Genomic DNA, 26592 nt, shown 5'->3' on the forward strand with positions numbered 1-26592 from the left:
ACCCCTTCACTTTGACCACCTCCACAGTGAATCCCCCCTCACACTGATCACCCAACTGAGTTTCTCTCACAATGACTACCTCTTCTCACTCTGAACCCTTCCTGCTACCCGACTGACCTCCAGTTCACACTGCTATCAGTCCAGCAAAGTGAGTTGCTTGTGTTCCTCTAGATTCAGTCCGATTCTACTCCCTGACTAATGGAGTTGTGACCAGAGATTCCCAAATTCTTCAGAGGGTTAAATAAATCAATGGACCGTGAATGTATGTTTGGAATTTGGATACGAGATGGATGAGAGCAGGATTGCTAGGATCTTGCTCTGAGGATATTTGCCCCATCTCCAGATGGGAAAGTTACAGATTGACACCCACTGATGCAGTGTGTCATTGTGGCATGCTGGGCAACAATGTTCAATTTGATGCCTTTCCTTTAGATGGGAAAGGGGTGGGGGTAACAGTGGTGTTCTAATTAATGCTTAAGAGAGCAGAAATTGTAGAATCTTACAGCTGTCAAAGTTTGTCCAGGATGAGACAGACCATTGCGGGATAATGACCCAAGGTCAAGCATGTTTGGAGTTGGAATAGGATAAGACATGCTGGGAACTCTGTTTTGAGCCTTGAGTTCACTATCTCACTGGTGTGAGCTCTGCATTAGTTTGTATCACTTGCTCCTCAGTCAGAAGGTGATGGCTTTAAGTCCTGCTGCAGGATCTTCAACATAAAATCAACGCTGACACTCCCAATGCACGGTGCTAAGGGAGCATGGTGTATTCAAAAGGTCAGTCACTGAGGGATCACCACGCCATTGGAGAGTCAATATTGAGGGAGAGCTACACTTTTAGAGGGTCAGTACTGAATGGTTGCTGCACTTTGTGGGATCTTGCTGTGCACAAATTAACTATTGCGCATCTGACACTGCTTTTAATGTCTTGATGCGGTGAAAGGTGGCATTTATCCCATATTATCCTTAGGATGGTGGTGAAATGTGGTCCACACATAGAATCCCTACAGTGCAGAAAGAGGCCATTCGGCCCACGGAGCCTACACCGACCACAATCCCCGTAGCCCCATGCATTTACCCTGCTAGTGCCCCTAAGGGGTAATTTAGCACAGCTCATCCATATAACCCACGCAGACACGGGGAGAATGTGCGGACTGGGCACAGACAGTCCTGGGGGAGGGGGGGAGGCGGCGGCACTGACCGCTGGGACCTCCCCTGGCCGCGTGAAAGGTGGTTTATATCATCCAGGGGAGGATGGTTGCTGTTGTTTCCGGTTCCGGTCGTGCAGTTTCCGGTTCCGGTCATGGCCGCCCCGCTGCGCACGCTGAGCCGCACCGACTGCCCCGTCACTCGGGCCCGGCGCTGCCGCCTGCAGCTCCCGCACGGCACCGTGGACACCCCGGTCTTCATGCCGGTCGGAACCCAGGGAACCCTGAAGGGAATCGCGGGGCCGCAGCTGGAGGCGCTGGGATGTGAAATCTGCCTGGGGAACACCTACCACCTGGGCATGAGGCCGGTGAGGGGGCGGGGGGGGGGGGGTAGTGTGGGGATGGCCGGTGAGGGGGCGGAGGGGGGTAGTGTGGGGATGGCCGGTGAGGGGGCGGAGGGGGGTAGTGTGGGGATGGCCGGTGAGGGGGCGGAGGGGGGTAGTGTGGGGATGGCGGGTGAGGGGGCGGGGAGGGGTAGTGTGGGGATGGCCGGTGAGGGGGCGGAGGGGGGTAGTGTGGGGATGGCGGGTGAGAGGAGGGGGAACACCAGAAGGAAGGGGGATGGGAGGGAAGAAGAGGAGGTGGAGGAAGCAAACATGGGGTGAAGAACCAGGACTAGGTCATTCAGCTCCTGAAACCTGCTCCATTGTTTAATATAAGAACATAAGAAATAGGAGCAGGAGTAGGCCAACTAGCCCTTCGAGCCTGCCCCGCCATTCAATAAGATCATGGCTGATCTGTCGCTGCTCAGTTCCACATTCCCGCCCTCTCCCCATAACCCTTAATCCCCTCTCTTATCAAAAACCCATCAACCCGCGTCTTAAAAATATTTAGCGAGGCAGCCTCCACCACTTCAACGGGCAGAAAATTCCAGAGATTCACCACCCTTTGAGTGAAGAAGTTCCTCCTCAACTCCATTCTAAACCGCCCCCCCTTTATCTTGAGGCTGTGCCCCCTAGTCCTCCTGTTTTTTGAGCGGGAAGAGTCTCTCCACCTCTATCTTATCCATCCCATTCATCATCTTATACGTCTCAATGAGATCTCCCCTCATTCTTCTAAACTCTAACGAGTACAAGCCTAGTATATTCAGCCTCTCCTCATAGCTCAACCCCCTCAACTCCGGCATCAGCCTAGTAAACCTCCTCTGCACTCCCTCCAAGGCCAAAATATCTTTGCGCAGGTGCGGCGCCCAAAACTGCACACAGTACTCCAGCTGCGGCCTCACCAATGCCCTATACAGCCGCAGCAAGACCTCCCTACTTTTATATTCAATCCCCCTCGCTATGAAGGCCAGCATCCCATTCGCCTTCCTGACCACCTGCTGCACCTGCAAGCTGGGTTTTTGCGACTCATGCACAAGGACCCCGAGGTCCCTCTGCACCGTCGCCTGCTGCAGTTTTTCGCCATGTAAGTAATAGTCCTTCCTACCATTATTCCTACCAAAGTGGACCACCTCGCACTTGCCAACATTAAATTCCATTTGCCATTTCCTGGCCCATTCTCCCAGCCTATCTAGATCCTTCTGCAGACTCTCCACACCCTCCGCACAATTTGCCGTTCCCCCAATCTTGGTGTCATCAGCAAATTTCGACACCCTACACTCAGTTCACTCCTCCAGATCATCTATATAAATGGTAAAAAGCTGAGGCCCCAGCACCGACCCCTGGGGCACTCCACTAGTCACCATCCGCCAATCCGAATAGCACCCGTTGACCCCCACTCTCTGCCTCCTATTTGACAACCAATCCTCTATCCACGCTAACACCCTACCCCCAACTCCATGTCCCCTGACCTTCTGCAATAACCTCTTGTGAGGTACCTTGTCAAACGCCTTCTGAAAATCTAGAAAGACCACATCCACCGGCTCTCCTCTATCCACCGCCCTAGACACATCCTCATAGAACTCCAGTAAATTTGTCAGTCACGACTTCCCTTTAAGGAAACCGTGCTGCGTCTGCTCTATCAAGCAGTTCCCCTCAAGATGCCTCGCTATTTCCTCCTTGATGACGGATTCTAACATCTTACCTACCACAGGCGTTAAACTAACCGGCCTATAATTCCCCGCCTTTTGCCTGGCACCCTTCTTAAACAACGGCGTAACATTAGCCATTTTCCAATCCTCCGGCACTTTCCCCGGAATCCAGCGACATCTGGAAAATAACCACCAAGGCATCCACCATCACCTCCGCCATTTCTTTCAGAACCCTCGGATGCATTCCATCCGGTCCTGGGGACTTGTCCACAATCAGCCCCTCCAGTCTGTCGAGCACCGCCTCTCTAGTAACAGTAATGTCGTTAAGACCCTCCAGTCCTACCACCTTTCCATCTCTAACACCCGGCAAATTATTCACGTCCTCCTCCGTGAAGACAGAAACAAAAAAGTTATTCAATACCTTAGCCATATCCCCATCCCCTACCACTAGGTCCCCTTTCTCATCCTCTAAGGGACCAACGTTCACCCTAGCCAGCCTCTTCCTTTTTATATATTTATAAAAACTCTTGCTATCCTTTTTTATATTAAGCGCTAGCCCAGCTTCATAGTTTCTCCTACCCTTCTTTATCAACTTCTTTGTCAATCTTTGTTGACATTTAAACCTCTCCCAATCCTCTTCTCGCCCACTACTCTTAGCTACTCTAAACGCCTCCGCTTTTAATTTAATCATGGCTGATAACCTCAAATCACCATCCTGCCCTCCCCCCCCCCCCGTCACCCTCAAATCACCATCCTGCCCTCCCCCCCCGTCACCCTCAAATCACCATCCTGCCCTCCCCCCCCCGTCACCCTCAAATCACCATCCTGCCCTCCCCCCCCCGTCACCCTCAAATCACCATCCTGCCCTCCCCCCCCGTCACCCTCAAATCACCATCCTGCCCTCCCCCCCCCATCACCCTCAAATCACCATCCTGCCCTCCCCCCCCCCCCCCCCCCCCCCCGTCACCCTCAAATCGCCATCCTGCCCTCCCCCCCCCCCCCCCCGTCACCTTCAAATCACCATCCTGCCCCCCCCGTCACCCTCAAATCACCATCCTGCCCTCCCCCCCCGTCACCCTCTTGTCAATCAAGAATCAATCAAATTCTGCCTCAAAAATATTCACAGGCTCTGCTTCCACCACTTCTGCAGGAACAGAGTTCTAAAGGCTAAGCACCCTCTGAGTGAAGACATTTTTCCTCATCTCCATTTTAATTGGGCAACCCACTACTTTTAAACAGTGATTCCCTAGCTTTAGATTCTCCCACAAGTGGAAATATCTTCAAGATGGCAAGATCTTTCAGGATTGCCCCTTGCTCTTCTAAACTCCAACCTTTCCTCATGACTACCCACCCATTGCTGGTGTTAATCTAGTAACCCTTCATAGGAGAGCATCATTCAGTGCAGAAGATTCCCTTCAGCCCCAATTTGCCCGAATTCCCACCTAATCCATCTACTATTGCTGGGCCCTTAGCCCTCAATGTTATGATGTGTTAAGTGCTCTCATCCAGGTGCTTTTTAAAGGTGGTGATGTAATTCACCTCTACCACCCTCCCAGGCAGTGCATTCCAGTCTGTCGTCACTCCCTGGGTACAAAGCTTTTCCTCACATCTGCCTCCTAAACTTCACCTTGAACTCGCTGCTGCTTCCCAATGTATTTACATCCTTAAAGAAGGTAACATTACCTCAAAGGATATTTTTGCCATAGAGGGAGAGCAGCAAAGGTTCACCAGACTTGTTCCAGAGGTGGAGGCACTGTCTTAGAGAGATTGGACAAACTGGGCCTGTATTCTCTAGAGTTTTGAATGAAGGGAGATGATCTCATTGAAACCTGCAGAATACTTAAAGGAATAGATAGGGTAGATGTGGGTAAGATGTTTCCCCTGGCTGGGCAGTCCAGTACCAGGGGCACAATTTTAGAAGAAGAGGAATGCCACTGAGAACGGAGATGAGAAGTTTTTTTTTACTCAGAGGGTTTTAAATCTTTGGAATTCTGTATCCCAGAAAGCAGTGGAAACTCAGTCAGTGAGACTGTTCACAGCAGAGATTGACAGATTTCTGATTAACAAATAATAAGTTACGGAGATAGTGGGTGTAAAATGCATTGAAGCCATAATATTGAATGGCCAAGCAGACTTGGTGGGCTGAATGGCTGACTCCTGTTACTATGTTCTTATATCTTACACAGTGTTGACATGGGGCTGTGGATAACAATATGACTAAAATAATTCTGTATGACTGAAACATAACTTCCTACTTTTGAATTCAGTTACACTCACAATAAATGGTAACATTCTAATTACTTGCTGTACCTGCATACTAGTCTTTTGTGATTCATGCACTAAGACACCCAAATTGCTCTGTACCTCAGCAGTCTCATACGATTTAGATGATAAGGCTTTTTGTTCTGAACAAAATGGACAATTTCACACTTTCCTAGATTATACTGTATGCCAAATCAAAGATTTTATAGCAAAACCCTTGGTAAACAGTGACAGGATTGGATAGAGTCAGCATGGATTTATGAAAGGGAAATCATGCTTGACAAATCTACTGGAATTTTTCAAGGATGTAACTAATAGAGTTGATGAGAGGGAGTCAGTGAATAAGACTTTCAGAAGGCCTTTGACAAAGTCCCATGTAGGAGATCAGCATGTAAAATTAGGGGTGGCTTATTGAGATGGAGAGAAAACTGGTTGGCAGACAGGAAACAGAGTAGGAATAAATGGGTCTTTTTCCATATGGCAGGCAGTGACTAGTGGGGTACCGCAGTGATAAATGCTGGGACCCCAGCTATTTGCTATATATAAATAATTTAGATGACGAAGAGTGAGCTATGAGGAGGATGCAGTGTGATTTGGACAGGCTGAGTGAGTGGGTAAATGCTTGGCAGATGCAGTGTAATGTGGATAAATGTGAGGTTATCCACTTTGGTGGATAATCTGAAACAAAACCAGGAAAACAGATTATTAACTGTCTATAAATTGAGGGAATGTGCAACGAGACATGGGGTGTCCTCATACACCAGTTGCTGAAGGTAAGCATGCAGGTGTGGCAGGCAAATAGTATGTTGGCCTTTGTAGTGAGAGGATTTTTTGTTTCTTAACTTAAGTATAGGAGCAGGGATGTCTTGCTGCAATTATACAGCACCTTGGTGAGGCCACATCTGGAATAATGTGTACAGTTTTGGTCTCCTTATCTGAGGAAGGATATTCCTGCTCTAGAGTGGGTGCAGTGAAGCTTTACCAACCTGATTCCTAGGATGGTGGAACTGAAGCGTGTGGAGACTTTGACTCAGTCAGGATTGTTGTCGCTGGTGAATAATGGGGGATCTGATAGAAACCTATAAAATTCTAACCAGACTGGACGGGATAGATACAGAAAGGATGTTCCTGATGGTCGGGGAGTCCAGAATCAGGAACCACAGTCTGACAATACAGGGTGAATCTTTTAAGACTAAGATGAGGAGAAGTTTCTTACCCAGAGAGTGGTCAGCCTGTGGAATTTGCTACCGTAGAAGTTCGTTCAGGCCAAAGCATTGAATGTTTTCAAGAAACAGTTAGATATAGCACTTGAGGCGAAGCGGATCAAAGAATATGAGAGGTAGGAGGGATCAGGATATTGAGTTGGGTAATTAGCCCCGTTCATAACGAATGCTGGAGCAGGTTAGAAGGGCTGAATGGCCGCCTCCTCTTTCCTATTTCACAATTTCACAACACGTACCTTTGCATCATCGGTAAATTTGGCAACTCCTTATCGAGCCCTTGATATAAGTTCTAAACAATTGAGATCCCGGCACCATGATACTCATTACATCTCACCAACCTGAAAAAGGCCCATTTATGCCTACTCTCGACTTTCAGTTAGCTAGCCAATCTTCTTTCCAAGTCAATATGATATCCATTACACGTGAGCTTCTATTTTCCACCACAACATTTTGACGTGGCACTTTATCAAATGCCATTTGAAGGAGGGAGGAAGGGAGGGACGGGAGGAGAAGGTGGTGGTGGGAGGAGGGGACACAGAGGGGAGGAGGGTGGGGAGAAAAAGAAGGGGTGTGGTGGACTGTGCTGATGAGGAATGGGAGGAGAGATGACTGTGGGAGGGGTGGGAAGGACATAGTGCAGTGGCTGGAATCATGCTGTTCCATGTTTCAGTACCACATGGAGCTAGGCACAGTGTAGAGCACAAACAGCTGCTTTCCTCTCTCACTCCAGGGACCAGAACTTATCAAAAAGGCAAATGGGCTGCATGGTTTCATGAACTGGAAGAGAGCATTGCTAACGGTGAGTGTTTAACACAAATTCTTAACAACAGGAATAACTGGTGCTTTAGGGAATCCAGACTGAGATATTTCTCGACTGTTAACATCTTGTCTTTATATCATAGGAGCAGCTAGCTGCACAGACCCTAGTCAATACAGTCCCTCTTTCACCATCCTGCATTTTACAATGTCTAACCATCAGGGTCAGCTCTGTTAATGAGTTTACGACACACCAAAACATGAGCTGGGAAAACCCTGTGCTGGAGAGATTGGGGAACCAAAGGTCCTGAAAGCACTCCATTTGATATTGTCATGTCTGAATAAACTGATATGCCCTGGGTAATATCTCTCTAACACCAAAATGTATCAGTACTATCTAATACTCTCTGGGGGATATCTCTCTTAACACTGAAATGTACCAGTATTAACTGATACTCCCTGGGGGATATCTCTCTAACACTGAAATGTATCAGTACTAACTAATACTCTCTGGGGAAATCTCTCTAACACCGAAATGTATCAGTACTAACAGCTCCCAGTGTTTTCTCTGGAGCCCCGCATCCTCAATCTGAGATATTGTGTCCACAGATTTGTTTAGAATTTTGTCCCTATTTTCTCAGGTTCATCTGTCCTGTTCTAGGTTGAGCTGTTTGTCATAGTTGATGTTATCTCATCCCTCTACATTCCTAAAACCAGCAATCGTACCTTTCAATCTTTTTCCAGTGGAAACTTGCCCAAGTTACTGAATCACTGCATAATCCATAATTCTTCGCTTGAATTCTGCTGTCTGCTTTTCTCTGTATCCCTTCAATAGTTGTAGTCTGGTGGCCTGGACAGTATGTGGAGATGCCAGCATTGGACTGGGGTAAACACAGTAAGAAGTCTCACAACACCAGGCTAATGTCCAACAGGTTTATTTGGTAGCACAAGCTACTAGCATTCAGAGATCTGGACAGTACGCAGTGTAAAGTGGCTTTTGCTACCAAATAAACCTGTTGGACTTTAACCTGGTGTTATGAGACGACTTCTTATGTTTACCCCAGTCCAATGCCAGCAACTCCACGTCAGTACACGGTGTACCAGGTCTGTTTGCACCAATGATTTTGGAAGTATTAAGATTCTCCACTATTAGAGTTATCCGTGTATCTGACTTGTGTTACTGTCACTGAGCATCATGGCAGTAGCTTCATTTAATTCTCATTTAGGCCTTGAAAGCAAATCTAGCTGATCTAACACATGTACATTGTGGGATACCCAATGATTCTGTTGATTGTCACATTCAGCCTGGATATTTGGTAGGTTTGGTCTTTGTAGAAATATAAATCTATAAGCCCAGCAAAGACACTGGAATAGCCAAGCCTGAATATACCAACAGAATGCGTATCATTCTGAATAATAGGTCTGAATCCATTGGCCATGCCACTGAATATGATTGCACAGCTCTGCTCAAAAACAAATTACAAAAATGCTTATTGGGTTCTTGCAAGAGTAACAGGCTGCCTGGTGGTGTATACCAATGGGTTGGTCCTCACCAAACACTGCGTCCATGTATGAATGGGCTGCCCAGGACACACACAGTGAAGTCTCCTTTGACCCTATCTTACCTGTGACTAGTTCTGCACAATGTGAATTGGCTGAATGGTTAGAGGAGTTGCACTGGTGAGGCCGCAGCTGGAGTACTGTGTGCAGTTTTGGTCGCCGCACTTGCACAAGGATATTTTGGCCTTGGAGGGAGTGCAGAGGAGGTTCACTAGGCTGATATGGGAGTTGAGGGGGTTGAACTATGAAGAGAGACTAAATAGACTGGGTCTGTACTCATTGGAGTTTAGAAGGATGAGGGGAGATCTCATTGAGACATATAAGATGATGAATGGGATGGATAGGATAGAGGTGGAGAGGCTCTTCCCACTCAGAAAGGACAGTAGGACTAGAGGGCACAGCCTCAAGATAAGGGGGGGCGCAGTTTAGAACAGAGTTGAGGAGGAACTTCTTCACTCAAAGGGTGGTGAGTCTCTGGAATTCTCTGCCCGTTGAAGTGGTGGAGACTACCTCGCTAAATATATTTAAGTCACGGGTAAATAGGTTTTTGGTAGGCAAGGGAATTAAGGGTTATCAGGAGAAAGCGGGAAAGTGGAACTGATCCACTTCAGATCAGCCATGATCTTATTGAATGGTGGGGCAGGCTCGAAGGGCTAGATGGCCGACTCCTGCTCCTATTTCTTATGTTCTCAGGAGTTGCTGCAACCAGTCCTGGGCAAGTTTTCCACATAGACAGTGAAGATTCCTTCATCTTTACAAAGACCAAACAGGACTTGGCCTATTGATAGCAATACCATGTCCATGGGCCCATTCTATATCATTCCCAATTCACCAGTGTACTGCTCAGACCATAGGCATTTGTGCCATAACACGGCGATTTAGATAGAATCCCTTCTGTGCAGAAGGAGGCCATTCACCAGTTTGTTGCCTGGTCCCCGGGGTATTGGCTATGAGAAGAGGTTGAATAAACAAGGATTGTTTTCACTGGAAAGACAGAGGGTGATGGGAGGTCTACAGAATTACAAAAGGCATAGTCAGGGTGGGTGGTCAGAGGCTTTTTCCCAGGGTGGAAGTGTCAATTACAAGGGGGCACACGTTCAAGGTGAGAGGGGGAAAGTTTAAGGGAGATGTGTGGGGCAAGTTTTTCACGCAGAGAGTGGAGGGTGCCTGGAACGCACTGCCAGAGGAGGTGGTGAAGCAGGCACATTAACAACATTTAACAGGCATCTGATGAGTACATGAAAAAGGAGGGAATAGAGGAATACAATCCAAGAAAAGACAGAAGGGTTTTTTTTAAGTTTAGTTAGGGCATCATGATCGGCACAGGTTTGGAGGGCCGAAGGGCCTGTTCTTTGATCTTTGTATTCAGCCTACTGAGCCTGCATCAACAACAATCCCACCCAGGCCTTATTCCCGTAACCTCATGTAATTACCCCACTAATTTAGGACTGAGCTGAGGGAGAACTTCTTCACACAGAGGATTGTGAATCTGAGGAATTCCTTGCCCAGTGAAGTAGTTGAGGCTCCCTCATCGAATGTTTTTAAGGCAAGGATAGATAAATTTTTGAACAGTAAAGGATTAAAGGTTATAAGAACATAAGAAATAGGAGCAGGAGTAGGCCATCTAGCCCTTCGAGCCTGCCCCACCATTCAATAAGATCAAGGCTGATCTGTCCTGGCTCAGTTCCACATTCCCGCCCTCTCCCCATAACCCTTAATCCCCTCTCTTATCAAAAACCCATCAACCCGCGTCTTAAAAATATTTAGCGAGGCAGCCTCCACCACTTCAACGGGCAGAGAATTCCAGAGATTCACCACCCTTTGAGTGAAGAAGTTCCTCCTCAACTCCGTTCTAAACCGCCCCCCCTTTATCTTGAGGCTGTGCCCCCTAGTCCTCCTGTCTTTCTGAGCGGGAAGAGTCTCTCCACCTCTATCCTATCCGTCCCATTCATCATCTTATACGTCTCAATGAGATCTCCCCTCATTTTTCTAAACTCTAACGAGTACAAGCCTAGTTTATTCAGTCTCTCCTCATAGCTCAACCCCCTCAACTCCGGTATCAGCCTAGTAAACCTCCTCTGCACTCCCTCCAAGGCCAAAATATCCTTGCGTAAGTACGGCGCCCAAAACTGCACACAGTACTCCAGCTGCGGCCTCACCAGTGCCCTATACAGCTGTAGCAAGACCTCCCTACTTTTATATTCAATCCCCCTCGCTATGAAGGCCAGCATCCCATTCGCCTTCCTGACCACCTGCAAGCTGGGTTTTTGCGACTCATGCACAAGGACCCCGAGGTCCCTCTGAACCGTCGCCTGCTGCAGTTTTTCGCCACGTAAGTAATAATCCTTCCTACCATTATTCCTACCAAAGTGGACCACCTCGCACTTGCCAATGTTAAATTCTATTTGCCAGTTCCTGGCCCATTCGCCCAGCCTATCTAGATCCTTCTGTAGATTCTCCACACCCTCCGCACAATTTGCCGTTCCACCAATCTTGGTGTCATCAGCAAATTTCGACACCCTACACTCGGTTCCCTCCTCCAGATCATCTATATAAATGGTAAATAGCTGAGGCCCCAGCACCGATCCCTGGGGCACTCCACTAGTCACCATCCGCCAATCCGAATAGCACCCATTGACCCCCACTCTCTGCCTCCTATTTGACAGCCAATCCTCTATCCACGCTAACACCCTACCCCCAACTCCATGTCCCCTTACTTTCTGCAAGAGTCCACGAAAAGATCAGCCATGATCTTATTGAATGGTGGGGCAGGCTCGAGGGGCCAGATGGCCCACTCCTGCTCCTATTTCTTATGTTCTTATGTAATCCCTGTGACTTGAAGGGACAATTTAGATGACCAATCAACCTAAGCTGCACGTCTTTAGAGTGTGGGAGGGAAGCGGAGCACCTGACAGAAACCCACGCAGACACGGGGAGAAGGTGCAAACTCCACACAGACAGTGACCTAAGATTGGAATTGAACCCAGGTCCCTGGCGTTGAGAGGCAGCAGTACTAACCACTCTGCCACCATGCTGCCATTTTCTGAATCTACATTCATTAAATTTACAAACTCAGCAACTTGCACTGTTCACACAAAGAGACGATGTTGCCGTGGGATCCTGTCTAAGCCCAGGGTCTCTCAAACACTTTATCAATTTCCACAATGACCCCTAACCTCCTCGCCCTTACGTATTTCCCAAATGTTTACTATAATTGAATCCACGCGAACCTTAATGTGTTCCATCTTGTGCTCAAATTCACTAAATTCATAGAACAGCCAGTTGCGTTTCCTTGAAACTAATTAAGAAATCTGCTGAAGGGCTCTCTCCTTCTGCCTGCCACAAGCCCATTTTCATTGGCTAATATAGGCACTGAGATTCCTCCAGTTCTACCTGCTTTATCCCGTCCGTAGGGCCTGAGCCATTTGTTCACCATGCAGAACCTGCTGCTGTAATAAGATGCAGGATAATGGCCATGCTGCATTTCACCCAGTTTTCATGACTGGACCCAAGGCTGTTACTTTCAGGCCTGACAAGTATCCAGTCTATCTCAGGAGGCTGATTGGAGCCACAGGTTTTACGCTTTTGCTATGCAGTAACGACATGAGTAATATCCTCCAATAACAGGATGTTGCCATTAACCAAAAAAATGTTCTGTCTACCATACAAATGAGTAATGTGGTACATGAATTTTAGTGCTGGTATGTTGCTAGATACAGTGGCTAAAACTCCCCACGACGGGCGGATCATATCAAACTGCATGTACCTTCAGCTGTTTGCAACAGACAAACTACTGATCATACCCAACCAGCCGTGCTCACTAAACTCAAAACATTCACAACATAGAAACAGAAGATAGGAAGAGGCCATTTGGCCCTTTGAGCTTGCCCAGTAATTCATTATGATCAAAGCTGATCATCCAGCTCAATAGTCTAATCCTGCTTTCTCCCCATAACCTTTGATCCCATTCGCCCCATGTGCTATATCCAGCCATCTGTTGAATACGTTCAATGTTTTGGCATCAGCTACTTCCTGTGGGAATGAATTCCACAGGCTCACCACTCTTTGGGTGAAGAAATGTCTCCTCACCTCCGTCTACCCTGAATCCTCAGACTGTGACCCCTGGTTCTGGACTCCCCTGCCATTGGGAATAGCCTCCCTGCATCTACCCTGTCCTGTTAGAATTTTATAAGTCTCTATGAAATCCCCCTCATTTGTCTGAACTCCAGTGAAAACAGTCCTAACCTGGTCAATCTGTCCTCATACATCAGTCCCGCCATCCCCGGAATCAGCCTGGTAAACCTTCACTGCACTCCCTTGAGAGCAAAAACATCCTTCCTCAGAAAAGGAGACTAAAACTGCACACAATACTCTAGGTGTGGTCTCACCAAGTCCCTGTATAATTGCAACAACACATCCCTGCCCCTGTACTCAAAACCTCTCGCAATGAAGGCCAACATACCATTTGCCTTCTTTATCCCCTGCTGCACCTGCATGCTTACCTTCAGTGACTGGTGCACAAGGACACCCAGGTCCCTCTGTACATTCCCCTCTCCCAATTTACACCCATTCAGGTAGTAAGCTGCCACCTTGTTTTTGCTTCCAAAGTGAATATTACAAACAATCCTGACTGTGCTGAGACTTACACCAACAGCCAATTTAATGTTATCAGTTAGGCTTGTAGTGTGGCTCACTCATGCTAGAAAAGCTACAAATAGTCACATTCACAGGTCTGACCTTGGAAAATAGGAAAAAGCGTCCATGTCTTGCAACTTTTTCAACTAAACAAAAAGGGGATGGCAGTTTCCTGGCTTATTGCCTGGTAATGCCTTGACCAATCAGAGCCAACCTGCCTGGTTTGAATTTAAATAAAAGATTGGCAGTTAACTGTTCCCTGGTGCATTCTCCATGACAATGTCTCTGCCAATCAGTCTTTTTGAGATTTGGTATTCTTGTGGATATGTCCTGTTGGGTGCAAGACAAAAAGCTTCAACATGCCTTTTTCAGCAATGTGTGAGTTCCAGACGACCATAATTAGTAGTATAATTATAAAAAGTTTACATCGCAGAAGGAGTCCATTTGGCCCATCACATCCATACAGATCCCTGTGTCACCTAATGACACACTCCCTGCAGCCTGGCACAGTTTTGTTGCTCCATAATCCTCTAATTCCCTTCTGAATGCCCTGATGGAGCCTGTCTCCTGCACACTCTCAGGCTGCGCACTCTTGATCCAAACCACTCATTTCTTCTGACCTTCGAATCTGTGCCCTCTGATTTCTGATCTCCCCACCAATGGGAGTAGCTTTTCCCAATCTACTCCGTTCAGAGCCTCGTTACTTCTAATATCTTGATCAAATCTCCTCTCAACCTTTTATATTCCAAGGAGAACCATCCAACTTCTCCCATTAATCGATGTAGCTACATTTCTTGCACCCTTCCCCCATGTTCCCTCATTTCTCATTCTCTTACATAAGAACATAAGAAATAGGAGCAGGAGTAGGCCATCTAGCCCTTCGAGCCTGCCCCGCCATTCAATAAGATCATGGCTGATCTGTCGTGGCTCAGTTCCACATTCCCGCCCTCTCCCCATAACCCTTAATCCCCCCTCTTATCAAAAACCCATCAACCCGCGTCTTAAAAATATTTAGCGAGGTAGCCTCCACCACTTCAACGGGCAGAGAATTCCAGAGATTCACCACCCTTTGAGTGAAGAAGTTCCTCCTCAACTCCGTTCTAAACCGCCCCCCCTTTATCTTGAGGCTGTGCCCCCTAGTCCTACTGTCCTTTCTGAGCGGGAAGAGTCTCTCCACCTCTATCTTATCCATCCCATTCATCATCTTATACGTCTCAATGAGATCTCCCCTCATTCTTCTAAACTCTAACGAGTACAAGCCTAGTTTATTCAGCCTCTCCTCATAGCTCAACCCCCTCAACTCCGGCATCAGCCTCGTAAACCTCCTCTGCACTCCCTCCAAGGCTAAAATATCCTTGCGTAAGTACGGTGACCAAAACTGCACACAGTACTCCAGCTGTGGCCTCACCAATGCCCTATACAGCCGCAGCAAGACCTCCCTACTTTTATATTCAATTCCCCTCGCTATGAAGGCCAGCATCCCATTCGCCTTCCTGACCACCTGCTGCACCTGCAAGCTGGGTTTTTGTGACTCATGCACAAGGACCCCGAGGTCCCTCTGCACCGTCGCCTGCTGCAGTTTTTTGCCATGTAAGTAATAATCCTTCCTACCATTATTCCTACCAAAGTGGACCACCTCGCACTTGCCAACATTAAATTCCATTTGCCATTTCCTGGCCCATTCGCCCAGCGTATCTAGATCCTTCTGCAGACCCTCCACACCCTCCGCACAATTTGCCGTTCCACCAATCTTGGTGTCATCAGCAAATTTCGACACCATACACTCGGTTCCCTCCTCCAGATCATCTATATAAATGGTAAATAGCTGAGGCCCCAGCACCGACCCGTGGGGCACTCCACTAGTCACCAACCGCCAATCCGAATAGCACCCGTTGACCCCCACTCTCTGCCTCCTATTTGACAACCAATCCTCTATCCATGCTAACACCCTACCCCCAACTCCATGTCCCCTGACCTTCTGCAATAACCTCTTGTGAGGTACCTTGTCAAACGCCTTCTGAAAATCAAGAAAGACCACATCCACCGGCTCTCCTCTATCCACCGCCCTAGACACATCCTCATAGAACTCCAGTAAATTTGTCAGACACGACTTCCCTTTAACGAAACCGTGCTGTGTCTGCTCTATCAAGCAATTCCCCTCAAGATGCCTCGCTATTTCCTCCTTGATGACGGATTCTAACATTTTACCCACAACAGACATTAAACTAACCGGCCTATAATTCCCTGCTTTTTGCCTGGCACCCTTCTTAAACAACGGCGTAACATTAGCCGTTTTCCAATCTTCCGGCACTTCCCTGGAATCCAGCGACGTCTGGAAAATAACCACCAAGGCATCCACTATCACCTCCGCCATTTCTTTCAGGACCCTCGGATGCATTCCATCCGGTCCTGGGGACTTGTCCACAATCAGCCCCTCCAGTCTGTCGAGCACCGCCTCTCTAGTAACAGTAATGTCATTAAGACCCTCCAGTCCTACCACCTTTCCATTTCTAACACCCGGCAAATTATTCACGTCCTCTTCCGTGAAGACAGAAACAAAAAAGTTATTCAATACCTTAGCCATATCCCCATCCCCTACCACTAAGTCCCCCTTCTCATCCTCTAAGGGACCAACGTTCACCCTAGCCAGCCTCTTCCTTTTTATATATTTATAAAAACTCTTGCTATCCTTTTTTATATTAAGCGCTAGCCCAGCTTCATAGTTTCTCCTACCCTTCTTTATCAACTTCTTTGTCAATCTTTGTTGACATTTAAACCTCTCCCAATCCTCTTCTCGCCCACTACTCTTAGCTACTCTAAACGCCTCCGCTTTTAATTTAACACTTTCCTTCACCTCCTTCGTTATCCACGGCTTATTACCTCTCCTCCTACGGTCCTTTTTGACCATCGGAATAAATTTCTGTTGAGCACCAAGAAAGATCTCCTTAAAGATCCTCCACTGCTCCTCAGCAGACCTACCTTCCAAATCCCTGGCCTCAGTTGTTTCTATCTGTGTCACCTTCTCCAGCCCTCAGATACCTGTGGTCCTCAAACCCTGACAATTTTAATTACTCCATCATTGCTGGTATTCCCTCTGCCAAACTCTTTGCCTCATTTCTCCAAAACCTCACTCTGATGAAGCTTCTGGTCACAGCCTCGTGTGTTTGTGTGAACTGCTCATGTATGTTACATAAGAACATAAGAAATAGGAGCAGGAGTCGGCCATCTAGCCCTTCGAGCCTGCCCCGCTATTCAATAAGATCATGGCTGATCTGAAGTGGATCAGTTCCACTTTCCCGCTCTCTCCCCATAACCCTTAATTCCCTTGTCTGTCAAAAACCTATCTACCCGTGACTTAAATATATTTAGCGAGGCAGCCTCCACCACTTCAACGGGCAGAGAATTCCAGAGATTCACCACCCTTTGAGTGAAGAAGTTCCTCCTCAACTCTGTTCTAAACCGCCCCCCCTTTATCTTGAGGCTGTGCCCTCTAGTCCTGCTGTCCTTTCTGAGCGGGAAGAGCCTTTCCACCTCTGTCCTATCCATCCCTTTCATTACCTTATACGTCTCTATAAGATCCCCCCTCTCATCCTTCTAAACTCCAACGAGTACAGACCCAGTCTATTTAGTCTCTCTTCATAGTCCAACCCCCTCATCTCTGGTATCAGCCTAGTGAACCTTCTCTGCACTCCCTCCAAGGCCAATATATTCTTCCACAAGTGCGGCGACCAAAACTGCACATAGTACTCCAGCTGCGGCCTCACGAGTGCCCTGTACAGTTGCAGCAAGACCTCCCTACTTTTATATTCTGTTCCCCTCGCTATAAAGGCCAGCATCCCATTTGCCTTCTTGATCACCTGCTGTACCTGCAGACTGGGTTTTTGCAACTCATGCACAAGGACCCCCAGGTACCTCTGCACCGTAGCATGCTGCAGCTTTTGCCCTTTAAATAGTAATCCCTCCTACTATTATTTCTACCAAAGTGGATAACCTCACACTTGCTAACATTATACTCCATCTGCCAGGTCCTCGCCCACTCGCTCAGCCTATCCAGATGCCTCTGCAGACTTTCCACACCCTCTGCACAGTTTGCTTTTCCACTCATCTTCGTGTCATCAGCAAATTTCATTACCCTACACTCAGCTCCTCCTCGAGATCATCTATATAAATGGTAAATAGTTGAGGCCCCAGCACCGATACCTGGGGCACTCCACTCGTCACCAACCGCCAATCAGAATAGCACCCATTGACACCCACTCTCTGCCTCCTATTAGACAACCAATCCTCTATCCACGCTAACACCTTACCCCCAACTCCATGCCCCCTAACCTTCTGAAGCAACCTTTTGTGTGGCACCTTATCAAACGCCTTTTGAAAATCAAGAAACACCGCATCCACCGGTTCCCCTCTGTCTACTGCACTAGTCACATCCTCATAAAAATCCAATAAATTCGTCAAACACGACTTCCTCTTAATGAATCCGTGCTGCGTCTGCTCTATCAAACCATTCCTTTCCAGGTGCCTCGCTATTTCTTCTTTGACGGATTCAAGCATTTTTCCAACTACAGACGTTAAACTAACCGGCCTGTAATTCCCTGCCTTTTGCCTGCCACCTTTTTTAAACAGCGGTGTAACATTAGCCGTTTTCCAATCTTCTGGCACTTCCCCGGAATCCAGCAAATTTTGGTAAATAATCACTAAGGCATCTACTATCACCTCTGCCATTTCCTTCAGAACCCTGGGATGCATTCCATCAGGTCCTGGGGAATTGTCCACCATCAGTCCCGTTAGTCTATCAAGCAGTGCCTCTCTAAGTGACAGTAATCGTATTCAGGTCCTCAACTCATACCATCCTTCTATCTTTAATATCCGGCAAACTATTTGCGTCCTCCTCCGTGAAGACTGAGGCAAAAAACTTATTTAAGACCTCAGCCATTTCCTCATCTGCCACCACTAAATCCCCCCTCTCATCCTCTAAGGGTCCAACATTCAATGTTTATTGACAAAGAGACATTGAGATTTGAAATATTGGTTCTATTCTCTGTCCACAGATACTGTCAGACCAGCTGAGATTTCCCAGCATTTTTGGTTTTTGTTTCAGATTCCAGCATCTGCAGTCATTTATCTTTAATGTTTATTCTGATACAGCTGCTACCGTGTGGAGTCACTTGTGCTTTAACTACTGTTTCCTGGACAATTCCTCGTCCCTAAATAAGAGAAAATCAAACTAGGGAAGTCCCTACATGCACTATGTGGATGTCAGCCTGATGTGGTTGTGGCTGTTTTGAGTTTTTCTCTCCTTTTCCGTCCCGTTTCCCTGCAGGACAGTGGTGGATTTCAGATGGTGTCTTTAGTAGAATTGTCAGAAGTGACGGAAGAAGGGGTACGATTCCGCTCTCCTTACGACGGGAAGGAAATTCTTCTCTCGCCTGAAAAATCCATTGAAATACAGAACGCTCTCGGTATTTCTTAGAGGCGGGGAGGGGGGCTGGACGGGAGGGGGTCGGGTTTGGGTTAGGAGCGGGTGTAGGTGGGGGTTGGGTTGGGGGGGGGGGCTCAGTTGGGTGCAGCATGGTTTTGCGGTTTGGGGAGCAGTTTGGGTGCAGTGTGGTTTTATGTTGGGCCGGGTTTGGGGAGTTGTGGGGTGGGGGGGGGTGTCGGTAGTCGGGTTTGAGTTTGGGTGCAGTGTGGTTTTATGTTGGGCCGGGTTTGGGGAGTTGTTACAGAAGGTGGTAGGGTTTGGGGTTGGTGCAGTGTAGTTTTATGTTGAGTTGGATTGGGGGGTTATGGGGGAGTGGGTTTGGTGGGGTGCAGTATGGGTATGTGTTGGGTTGGGTTGGAGGGCTATGGGGGTGGGTTTGGTTGGATGCAGTATGGGTCTGGGTTGGGTTAGGGGGTGTGGAGGGTTGGGGAGTGGGGGAGCTCAGTTGAGTGCAATATGGTTCTGCGTTGGGTTGGTGGGGTGTGGGGGGGGGGGGACCTCGGTTGGGTGCTGTATGGGTCTGTGTTGGGTTGGGTTTGAGGGGTGTGGGGTGGGCTCGGTTGGGTGCAGTGTGGGTCTGTGGGGGGTGGGGGGGGGCTCGGTTGGGTGCTGGTTGGGTCTGTGGGGTGAGGGGGGGGCTTAGTTGGGTGCAGTGTGGGTCTGTGGGGTGGGGTGGGCTCGGTTGGGTGCAGTGTGGGTCTGTGGGGGGTGGGGGGGGCTCGGTTGGGTGCAGTGTGGGTCTGTGGGGTGGGGTGGGCTCGGTTGGGTGCAGTGTGGGTCTGTGGGGTGGGGTGGGCTCGGTTGGGTGCAGTGTGGGTCTGTGGGGTGAGGGGGGGGCTCGGTTGGGTGCAGTGTGGGTTTGAGGGGTGTGGGGGGGGGCTCGGTTGGGTGCAGTGTGGGTCTGTGGGGTGGGGGTGGGCTCGGTTGGGTGCAGTGTGGGTCTGTGGGGGGTGGGGGTGGGCTCGGTTGGGTGCAGTGTGGGTCTGTGGGGGGTGGGGGGGGGCTCGGTTGGGTGCAGTGTGGGTCTGTGGGGGGTGGGGGGGGCTCGGTTGGGTGCAGTGTGGGTCTGTGGGGGGTGGGGGGGGGCTCGGTTGGGTGCAGTGTGGGTCTGTGGGGTGGGGGTGGGCTCGGTTGGGTGCAGTGTGGGTTTGAGGGGTGTGGGGGGGGCTCGGTTGGGTGCAGTGTGGGGTCTGTGGGGGGGGCTCGGTTGGGTGCAGTGTGGGTCTGTGGGGTGAGGGGGGGGCTCGGTTGGGTGCAGTGTGGGTCTGTGGGGTGAGGGGGGGGCTCGGTTGGGTGCAGTGTGGGTCTGTGGGGGGTGGGGGGGGCTCGGTTGGGTGCAGTGTGGGTCTGTGGGGGGGGCTCGGTTGGGTGCAGTGTGGGTCTGTGGGGTGGGGTGGGCTCGGTTGGGTGCAGTGTGGGTCTGTGGGGGGTGTGGGGGGGGCTTGGTTGGTTCCGTTGTTTCGGAATTGCTCCTGCTTTCTCTCCTGCCGGTTGCAGGGTCAGACATTATGATGCAGCTGGATGATGTTGTGAGCAGCACCGTCTCGGGGCCGAGAGTGGAGGAAGCCATGTACAGGTCTGGGAAAACTAACTCATTGTGTTCAGCGCTCTCGAAGCATCAACACGATTTCACGCTAATGCTATCTACCTGTGTCCCTCCGCCTCCCCCCAGTATGAATTCTGTGTGTGTTTGTCAGGTCTGTCCGCTGGTTGGATCGCTGCATTGCAGCCAACAGGAATCCTGAGCAGCAGAATCTGTTTGCCATCATTCAGGGTGGTCTGGATGCTGAACTGCGTCAGAAATGTCTGACAGGTGAGACTTTCACCTCAACGTTTCTACTATTCTTTGATTCTGGAGTCTCTGCCCCTCTCCGTCTGTCTCTGCCCCCCCCACCGCCACCTGCCCCCCCCCCCCCCCCCCACCGCCGCCTGCCTCCGCTGCCCCCACACCCCCCCCCCACCGTTGCCTGCCTGTGCCCTCCCTCACCCTCCCCCACCGCTGCCTGCCTCTACCCCCCCCCCCCCACCCCCAACTCCCAGCACCACTGCTGCCTCTACCTCTGCCCCCGCTCCCGCCTCTCTTCCCCTCTCTGTCTGCCTGAGCAAAGGAGCCAGTATAATTAAGGGCCTCACACACCCCGGACATTCTCTCTTCCACCTTCTTATTTTGGGGAAAAAAATACAAAAGTCTGAGGTCACGTACTAACTGACACAAGAACAGCATTAAGTTGATCTTTCTCTATACCCTCGCTATGACTAACACTACATTCTGCACTCCTTTCCTTCTCTATGAACGGTATGCTTTGTATAGTACGCGAGAAACAATACTTTTCACTGTATGTTAATACATGTGACAATAATAAATCAAATCAAAATTTCTCTCAATTCCTGTTTCTTTTATCATTGCAGAGATGATTAAACGGGACGTTCCGGGTTTTGCTATTGGAGGATTGAGTGGAGGCGAGGAAAAAGATCATTTCTGGAGAATGGTGAAACTCAGCACTGAGCATCTCCCACCTGAGAAACCTCGTTACCTCATGGGAGTGGGGTACGAGACTGTCCATGTATGCAGTGTGCCCCCTGTCCCCGCGGGGCCCCCCGTCCCACCTGTGCATGAGTTTGGTTGGGGGGGAGGGGGAACGTCCCCAGTGGGGATATCTCAAGGGGCCATCGCACCTCCTTCTCAGCCACAGTGTAATTATTGGCAGTTTTACACTTTAATTACTGAAAGTTGTGCACAGTTTATTTAGCGTCTCTGTTTTTCTCTCTCTCTCTCTCCCCCAGGTATGCAACTGATCTGGTTGTGTGTGTGGCTCTGGGCTGTGACATGTTTGACTGTGTGTTTCCCACAAGGACAGCGGTAAGAATCCCTTTGTTTGTAACATTGAGAAACACAGCTGGTTGGCCAGGAGAAGCTGGGATCTGAGTCAGTGATAGCCCCAGATGTGAACAATGACACCAGATGTGGTGCAGGATTTGCCAGAGCACCAATCCCCAGTCCGATCACAGACTGCAAGGTGTGACAGAGGGTTTAGCCAGTGGCTGCTGGGCCTGACTTTGAGCAGAGTGACAATCAAACCCGGAGTTAGGGATTCATTTTCTGGGCCGCTGCTTTGATCATTGAGGAACATACGGTTGTTTTACAGCCAGGTCGTAGGGTGTTGGTGAAACCAAGCTCAGGAATTCCATGGATCAGAGCTGTGGCTGCCTGAAGCTGCTGTTAGACGCCAGCTTTCCCTGTGCTCTGATCTCTCGCTCTGATTTTCCAGCGCTTTGGGTCTGCACTCGTTCCCTGGGGGTCTCTGCAGCTGAAACACAGGCAATTTGCCAAGGATTTCAGGCCCATCGATGAGGATTGTGACTGCCCCACTTGTAAAAGGTAAGCAAGGCCCCGCGACCGCCTCGGCTCCGGCCCCGCGTCTGCCTCGGCTCCGACCCCATTTAAAGGGTTCTGGAGGCGAAAACTCTTTCTGCTGTGTGAGGGAGAGGTTCAGACCCTCTGACCCATGACAAAAGTGCTGTTCTCAGCTGCTTTTCAGCATAACCCTGGCACCCAGAGGGGAAAATTACGCAGTGAGCTCTGCTCACTGTGTGGGGGTACAGCTGGCACTGTATCATAGAACCCTACAGTGCAGAAAGAGGCCATTCAGCCCATTGAGTCTGCACCGACCACAATCCCACTAAGGCCCTATCCCCATTTCCCTACATATTTTACCCACTAATCTCTCTAACCTACGCATCCCGGGACACTAAGGGGCAATTTTAGCATGGCCAATCAACTTAACCCGCACATCTTTGGATTGTGGGAGGAAATCGAAGCAGCCAGAGTGGGGGTGGTGGGACTGTTGGGGAAGGGGGCTGTTGGTGAGGGGCTTTCAGGTGAGGCAGGACAGAATTCTGCAGAAAGCCAGAAATATTAAGGTCTGATGAGCTTCTGGCCATTTGTCTGTCTGAACTGCTGTCCCATATTTGGCAGGTACACCCGAGCGTATCTTCACGCTTTGTTCAGGAGTGACACTGCAGCCCTTCATCACATCACCATCCACAACATTGCCTACCAGGTAAGATGCACTGTATCTAATCCTGTGCTGTACCTGCCCTGGGAGTGTTTGATGGGGGGGACAGTGTAGAGGGAGCTTTACTCTGTATCTAACCCTGTGCTGTACCTGTCCTGGCAGTGTTTGATGGGGACAATGTAGAAGGAGCTTTACTCTGTATCTAACCCCGTGCTGTACCTGTCCTGGGAGTGTTTGATGGCGGGACAGTGTAGAGGGAGCTTTACTCTGTATCTAACCCTGTGCTGTACCTGTCCTGGGAGTGTTTGATGGGGACAATGTAGAAGGAGCTTTACTCTGTATCTAACCCTGTGCTGTACCTGTCCTGGGGAGTGTTTGATGGGGGGACAGTGTAGAGGGAGCTTTACTCTGTATCTAACCCCATGCTGTACCTGTCCTGGGAGTGTTTGATGGGGACAGTGTAGAGGGAGCTTTACTCTGTATCTAATCCCATGCTGTACCTGTCCTGGGAGTGTTTGATGGGGGACAGTGTAGAGGGAGCTTTACTCTGTATCTAACCCCATGCTGTACCTGTCCTGGGAGTGTTTGATGGGGACAGTGTAGAGGGAGCTTTACTCTGTATCTAACCCCATGCTGTACCTGTCCTGGGAGTGTTTGATGGGGACAGTGTAGAGGGAGCTTTACTCTGTATCTAACCCAGTGCTGTATCTGTCCTGGGAGTGTTTGATGGGGACAGTGTAGAGGGAGCTTTACTTTAAAAAGCGTGTGTGAAGTACAGAGGGATCTAGGTGTTCTAGTGCACGAATCACAAAAAGCTAGCAGGCAGGTTCAACTAGTAATTAAGAAGGCAATTGACATTTTGGCCTTTATTACAAAGGTCAACCCTTTGTATTAAAAATAGGGATGTTTTGTTGCAGTTGTACAGGGTATTGATGAGGCCTCACCCAGAATGCTGCATACAGTTTTGATTCCCTTACCTAAAAAATAACATAGTGATATTGGAGACAGTCCAAAGGAGATTCACCAGGCTAAATCTTGGGATGATCGGGTTGTCCTATCAAGAGAGACTAAGTAGTCTGGGCCTGTATTCCTTGGAGTTTAGAAGAGTGAGGGGTGACTTCATTCAATCATTAAGATTCTGAAGAGGCTTGACAGGGTAGAAGGTGAGATGTTTTCATTAGTGGGAGAGTCTCGAACAAGGGTCACAGCTACAAGATAAAGAGCCGGTCATTTAAAACTGAGATGTGTAGAAATTTCTTCGCACAGAGTGATGAATCTCTGGAATTCCCTGCCTCAAAGGGTGGTGGAGACTGGATCATTCGGAGTATTTAAAGTGGAAGTGGATAAATATTTGATTGATTGAGGAATAGAGGGCTATGGGGAAATGGCACAGAAAAGGAGTTGCGGCTGGCATAGATCAACCATATTTGTATTGAATGGTGGGGCAGGCTTGAAGGTCCTGATGGCCTACTCCTGCTACTATTTCTTGTGTTCTTGTGTGCTGTTAACATGTAGTAGCTGTGCTATTCAGTGCATGTGTGCTGTTTGGCATGCACATTTAATAAGAATCTGTGAATGTGAGGGGCTATTTTTCTATGAAGGACATTTATTCTCTTGGATGGCTATATGTTTTGGTGGTGTGATAGATTATCTGCTTCCCTTTCCAGGTATTGTTAATGTCAGTGCTCTAATTTTTCTGAGCTTGGAGAGTCTTTTGGTTTTGTCGTTAAGGAGCTGGTTAATGTTTTTCAGCTGAACCTGATGCGCTTTATTCGTGAGAGTATTCAGCAGGGACAATTCCCAGCATTCATTCAGCAGTTTATGAAGCGGATGTACAGGAGTGTGGAGCAGTACCCACGCTGGGCAGTTGAAGCACTGAACTCTGTCAATGTTAAACTGGAATAGAGTGACTGCAACCAGGAAAGGTTCGTATTTTCAGCACCAATTACCGTGTGAAAATGTGGGATCCACTCAGGGCACCCAGGAATGAGACAATTTCCGTTGCCGAGTCTGTGATCTTTGGAATGGTTGCACCCACCCATGTGTTGCTGTAATATTTGTTCCAAAAATAAAAGTAATTTTTCAGAAATGCTTCATCAATCTACAATACATGTGCAATACATGGCATGACTTGTCCTGTTACATGTCACAGGATCCACTGCAGGAATGTGCTGGTCCTGACTAGGAGGAGGGGATGTGAGCTGATGATTCTCTCATTCAGCCTCCCTCCAAATCTGCACCTCCTCTGCCTGACATGAAAGATCATTTGCTTGAGGTGCTGAGGAATTGTGTGATAGCTTGTTACCTGGGTGACACAATGGATAGCACTGCTGCCTCACAGCTCCAGGGACCTGGGTTCAATTCCCAGCTTTGGTCACTCTCGGGGCCAAGTCTACATGTTCTTCCTGTGGGTTTCCTCTGGGTGCTCTGGTTTCTTCCCACAGTCCAAAAGCTATGGGGGTTAGGGTGATTGGCCTTGCTAAATTCTCCCTTAATGTACCTGGACAGGTGCTGGAGTGTGGTGACTAAGAGATTTTCACAAGATGGCATCAATGTGAGGTGACTTTGTGAGCTGTGCTCAGCATATCCTCTAATTCCATCTTTCCCTCTTGTTTTGTTTCTAAAACTTCATTGTAATATTTTTAAAGTCTCTAACAATCTCTAATTCAATCTTTCTCTACATCCTAGCTATGACTGTAACACTACATTCTGCACTCATTTCTTTCTCTATGAACAGTATGCTTTGTATAGTGTGCAAGAAGCAATACCTGTATATTAATACATGACAATAAATCAGATCAAATTATTGCAATATTAACATAAGCATACTTTGTGACATTAAAATAAACTAACACTAAACTACCTGAAGAGCAGTGATAGCAAGCTGCAAAATGCTGTTGGTTTGACATTGGTACAGCCAAGATGGTCATGGTAATAAACTGCATCAAAAAGGGTCACAGCTCAAATCTCCTTGTCCCATCAGCTCAGCTCAGCTTCAGCCCTCCCTCAAACACTCACTCACCAGAGTGGTCATTCTTCATATATGAGCTTCTGTAACTGTGTATAAACTTGGCAGTCTATCTCAGCAAATACCTAGAGGGAGAGCAGCTGTGTCCTGTAGCCAGTTAATGGCTCAAGTTTCTGACCAGAAGGAGCAGAGCGTTCTCATCAGCTTGTTAACAATTACCAACCGTGTTCTGTCAGTGATTCTCAGCAGTTGCAGTATAAACAGCTCCACTAGATGGTGCCGTTGGTGCAGTGAGGAAAATGCTGAACCATCTCTAAGGCTGGCAGCTACGTGAGGTGGGGAGGAAGGGGGAGAGGGGGGGAGGTGGGTGGGTAGGAAGGGGGAGAGGGGGAGGAGTGTGGGGGGGGGTGGGTGGGGAGGAAGGGGGAGGAGTGTGGGGGGGGTGGGGGGGGGAGGAGTGTGGGGGGGGTGGGGGGGGGGGGGGAGGAGTGGGGGGGTGGGTGGGGAGGAA

General features: G+C 48.8%; 1 protein-coding gene across 1 annotated transcript; it reads left to right on the forward strand.

The window, feature by feature from the left end:
* Window positions 1–1299: 1299 nt before the first annotated feature.
* qtrt1 (queuine tRNA-ribosyltransferase 1) lies at window positions 1300–25894 on the forward strand. The gene is made up of 10 exons (XM_080216695.1): window positions 1300–1515; window positions 7395–7463; window positions 18939–19077; window positions 20595–20673; window positions 20795–20910; window positions 21507–21645; window positions 21882–21957; window positions 22367–22476; window positions 23074–23158; window positions 24866–25894. The coding sequence occupies exons 1-10, from the start codon at window positions 1303–1305 to the stop codon at window positions 25016–25018; spliced, it is 1179 nt and encodes a 392-aa protein (XP_080072821.1). The 5' UTR covers window positions 1300–1302; the 3' UTR covers window positions 25019–25894.
* The last annotated feature ends 698 nt before the right edge of the window (window positions 25895–26592 follow it).

Source organism: Carcharhinus amblyrhynchos, chromosome 33 (genome assembly GCF_965287045.1).
Source record: "Carcharhinus amblyrhynchos chromosome 33, sCarAmb.v2.hapA, whole genome shotgun sequence".
Taxonomy (NCBI): Eukaryota; Metazoa; Chordata; class Chondrichthyes; order Carcharhiniformes; family Carcharhinidae; genus Carcharhinus; species Carcharhinus amblyrhynchos.

What these genes read in the sequence shown, in the direction of transcription:
- qtrt1 (XM_080216695.1), top strand. Translation starts at nt 1,303, where the DNA reads ATGGCCGCCCCGCTGCGCACGCTGAGCCGCACCGACTGCCCCGTCACT. An exon ending in GTGGAGGAAGCCATGTACAG is followed by an intron (nt 20,674 to 20,794) that starts GTCTGGGAAAAC and finishes TGTGTTTGTCAG; the next exon opens with GTCTGTCCGCTGGTTGGATC. An exon ending in CGTTACCTCATGGGAGTGGG is followed by an intron (nt 21,646 to 21,881) that starts GTACGAGACTGT and finishes TCTCTCCCCCAG; the next exon opens with GTATGCAACTGATCTGGTTG.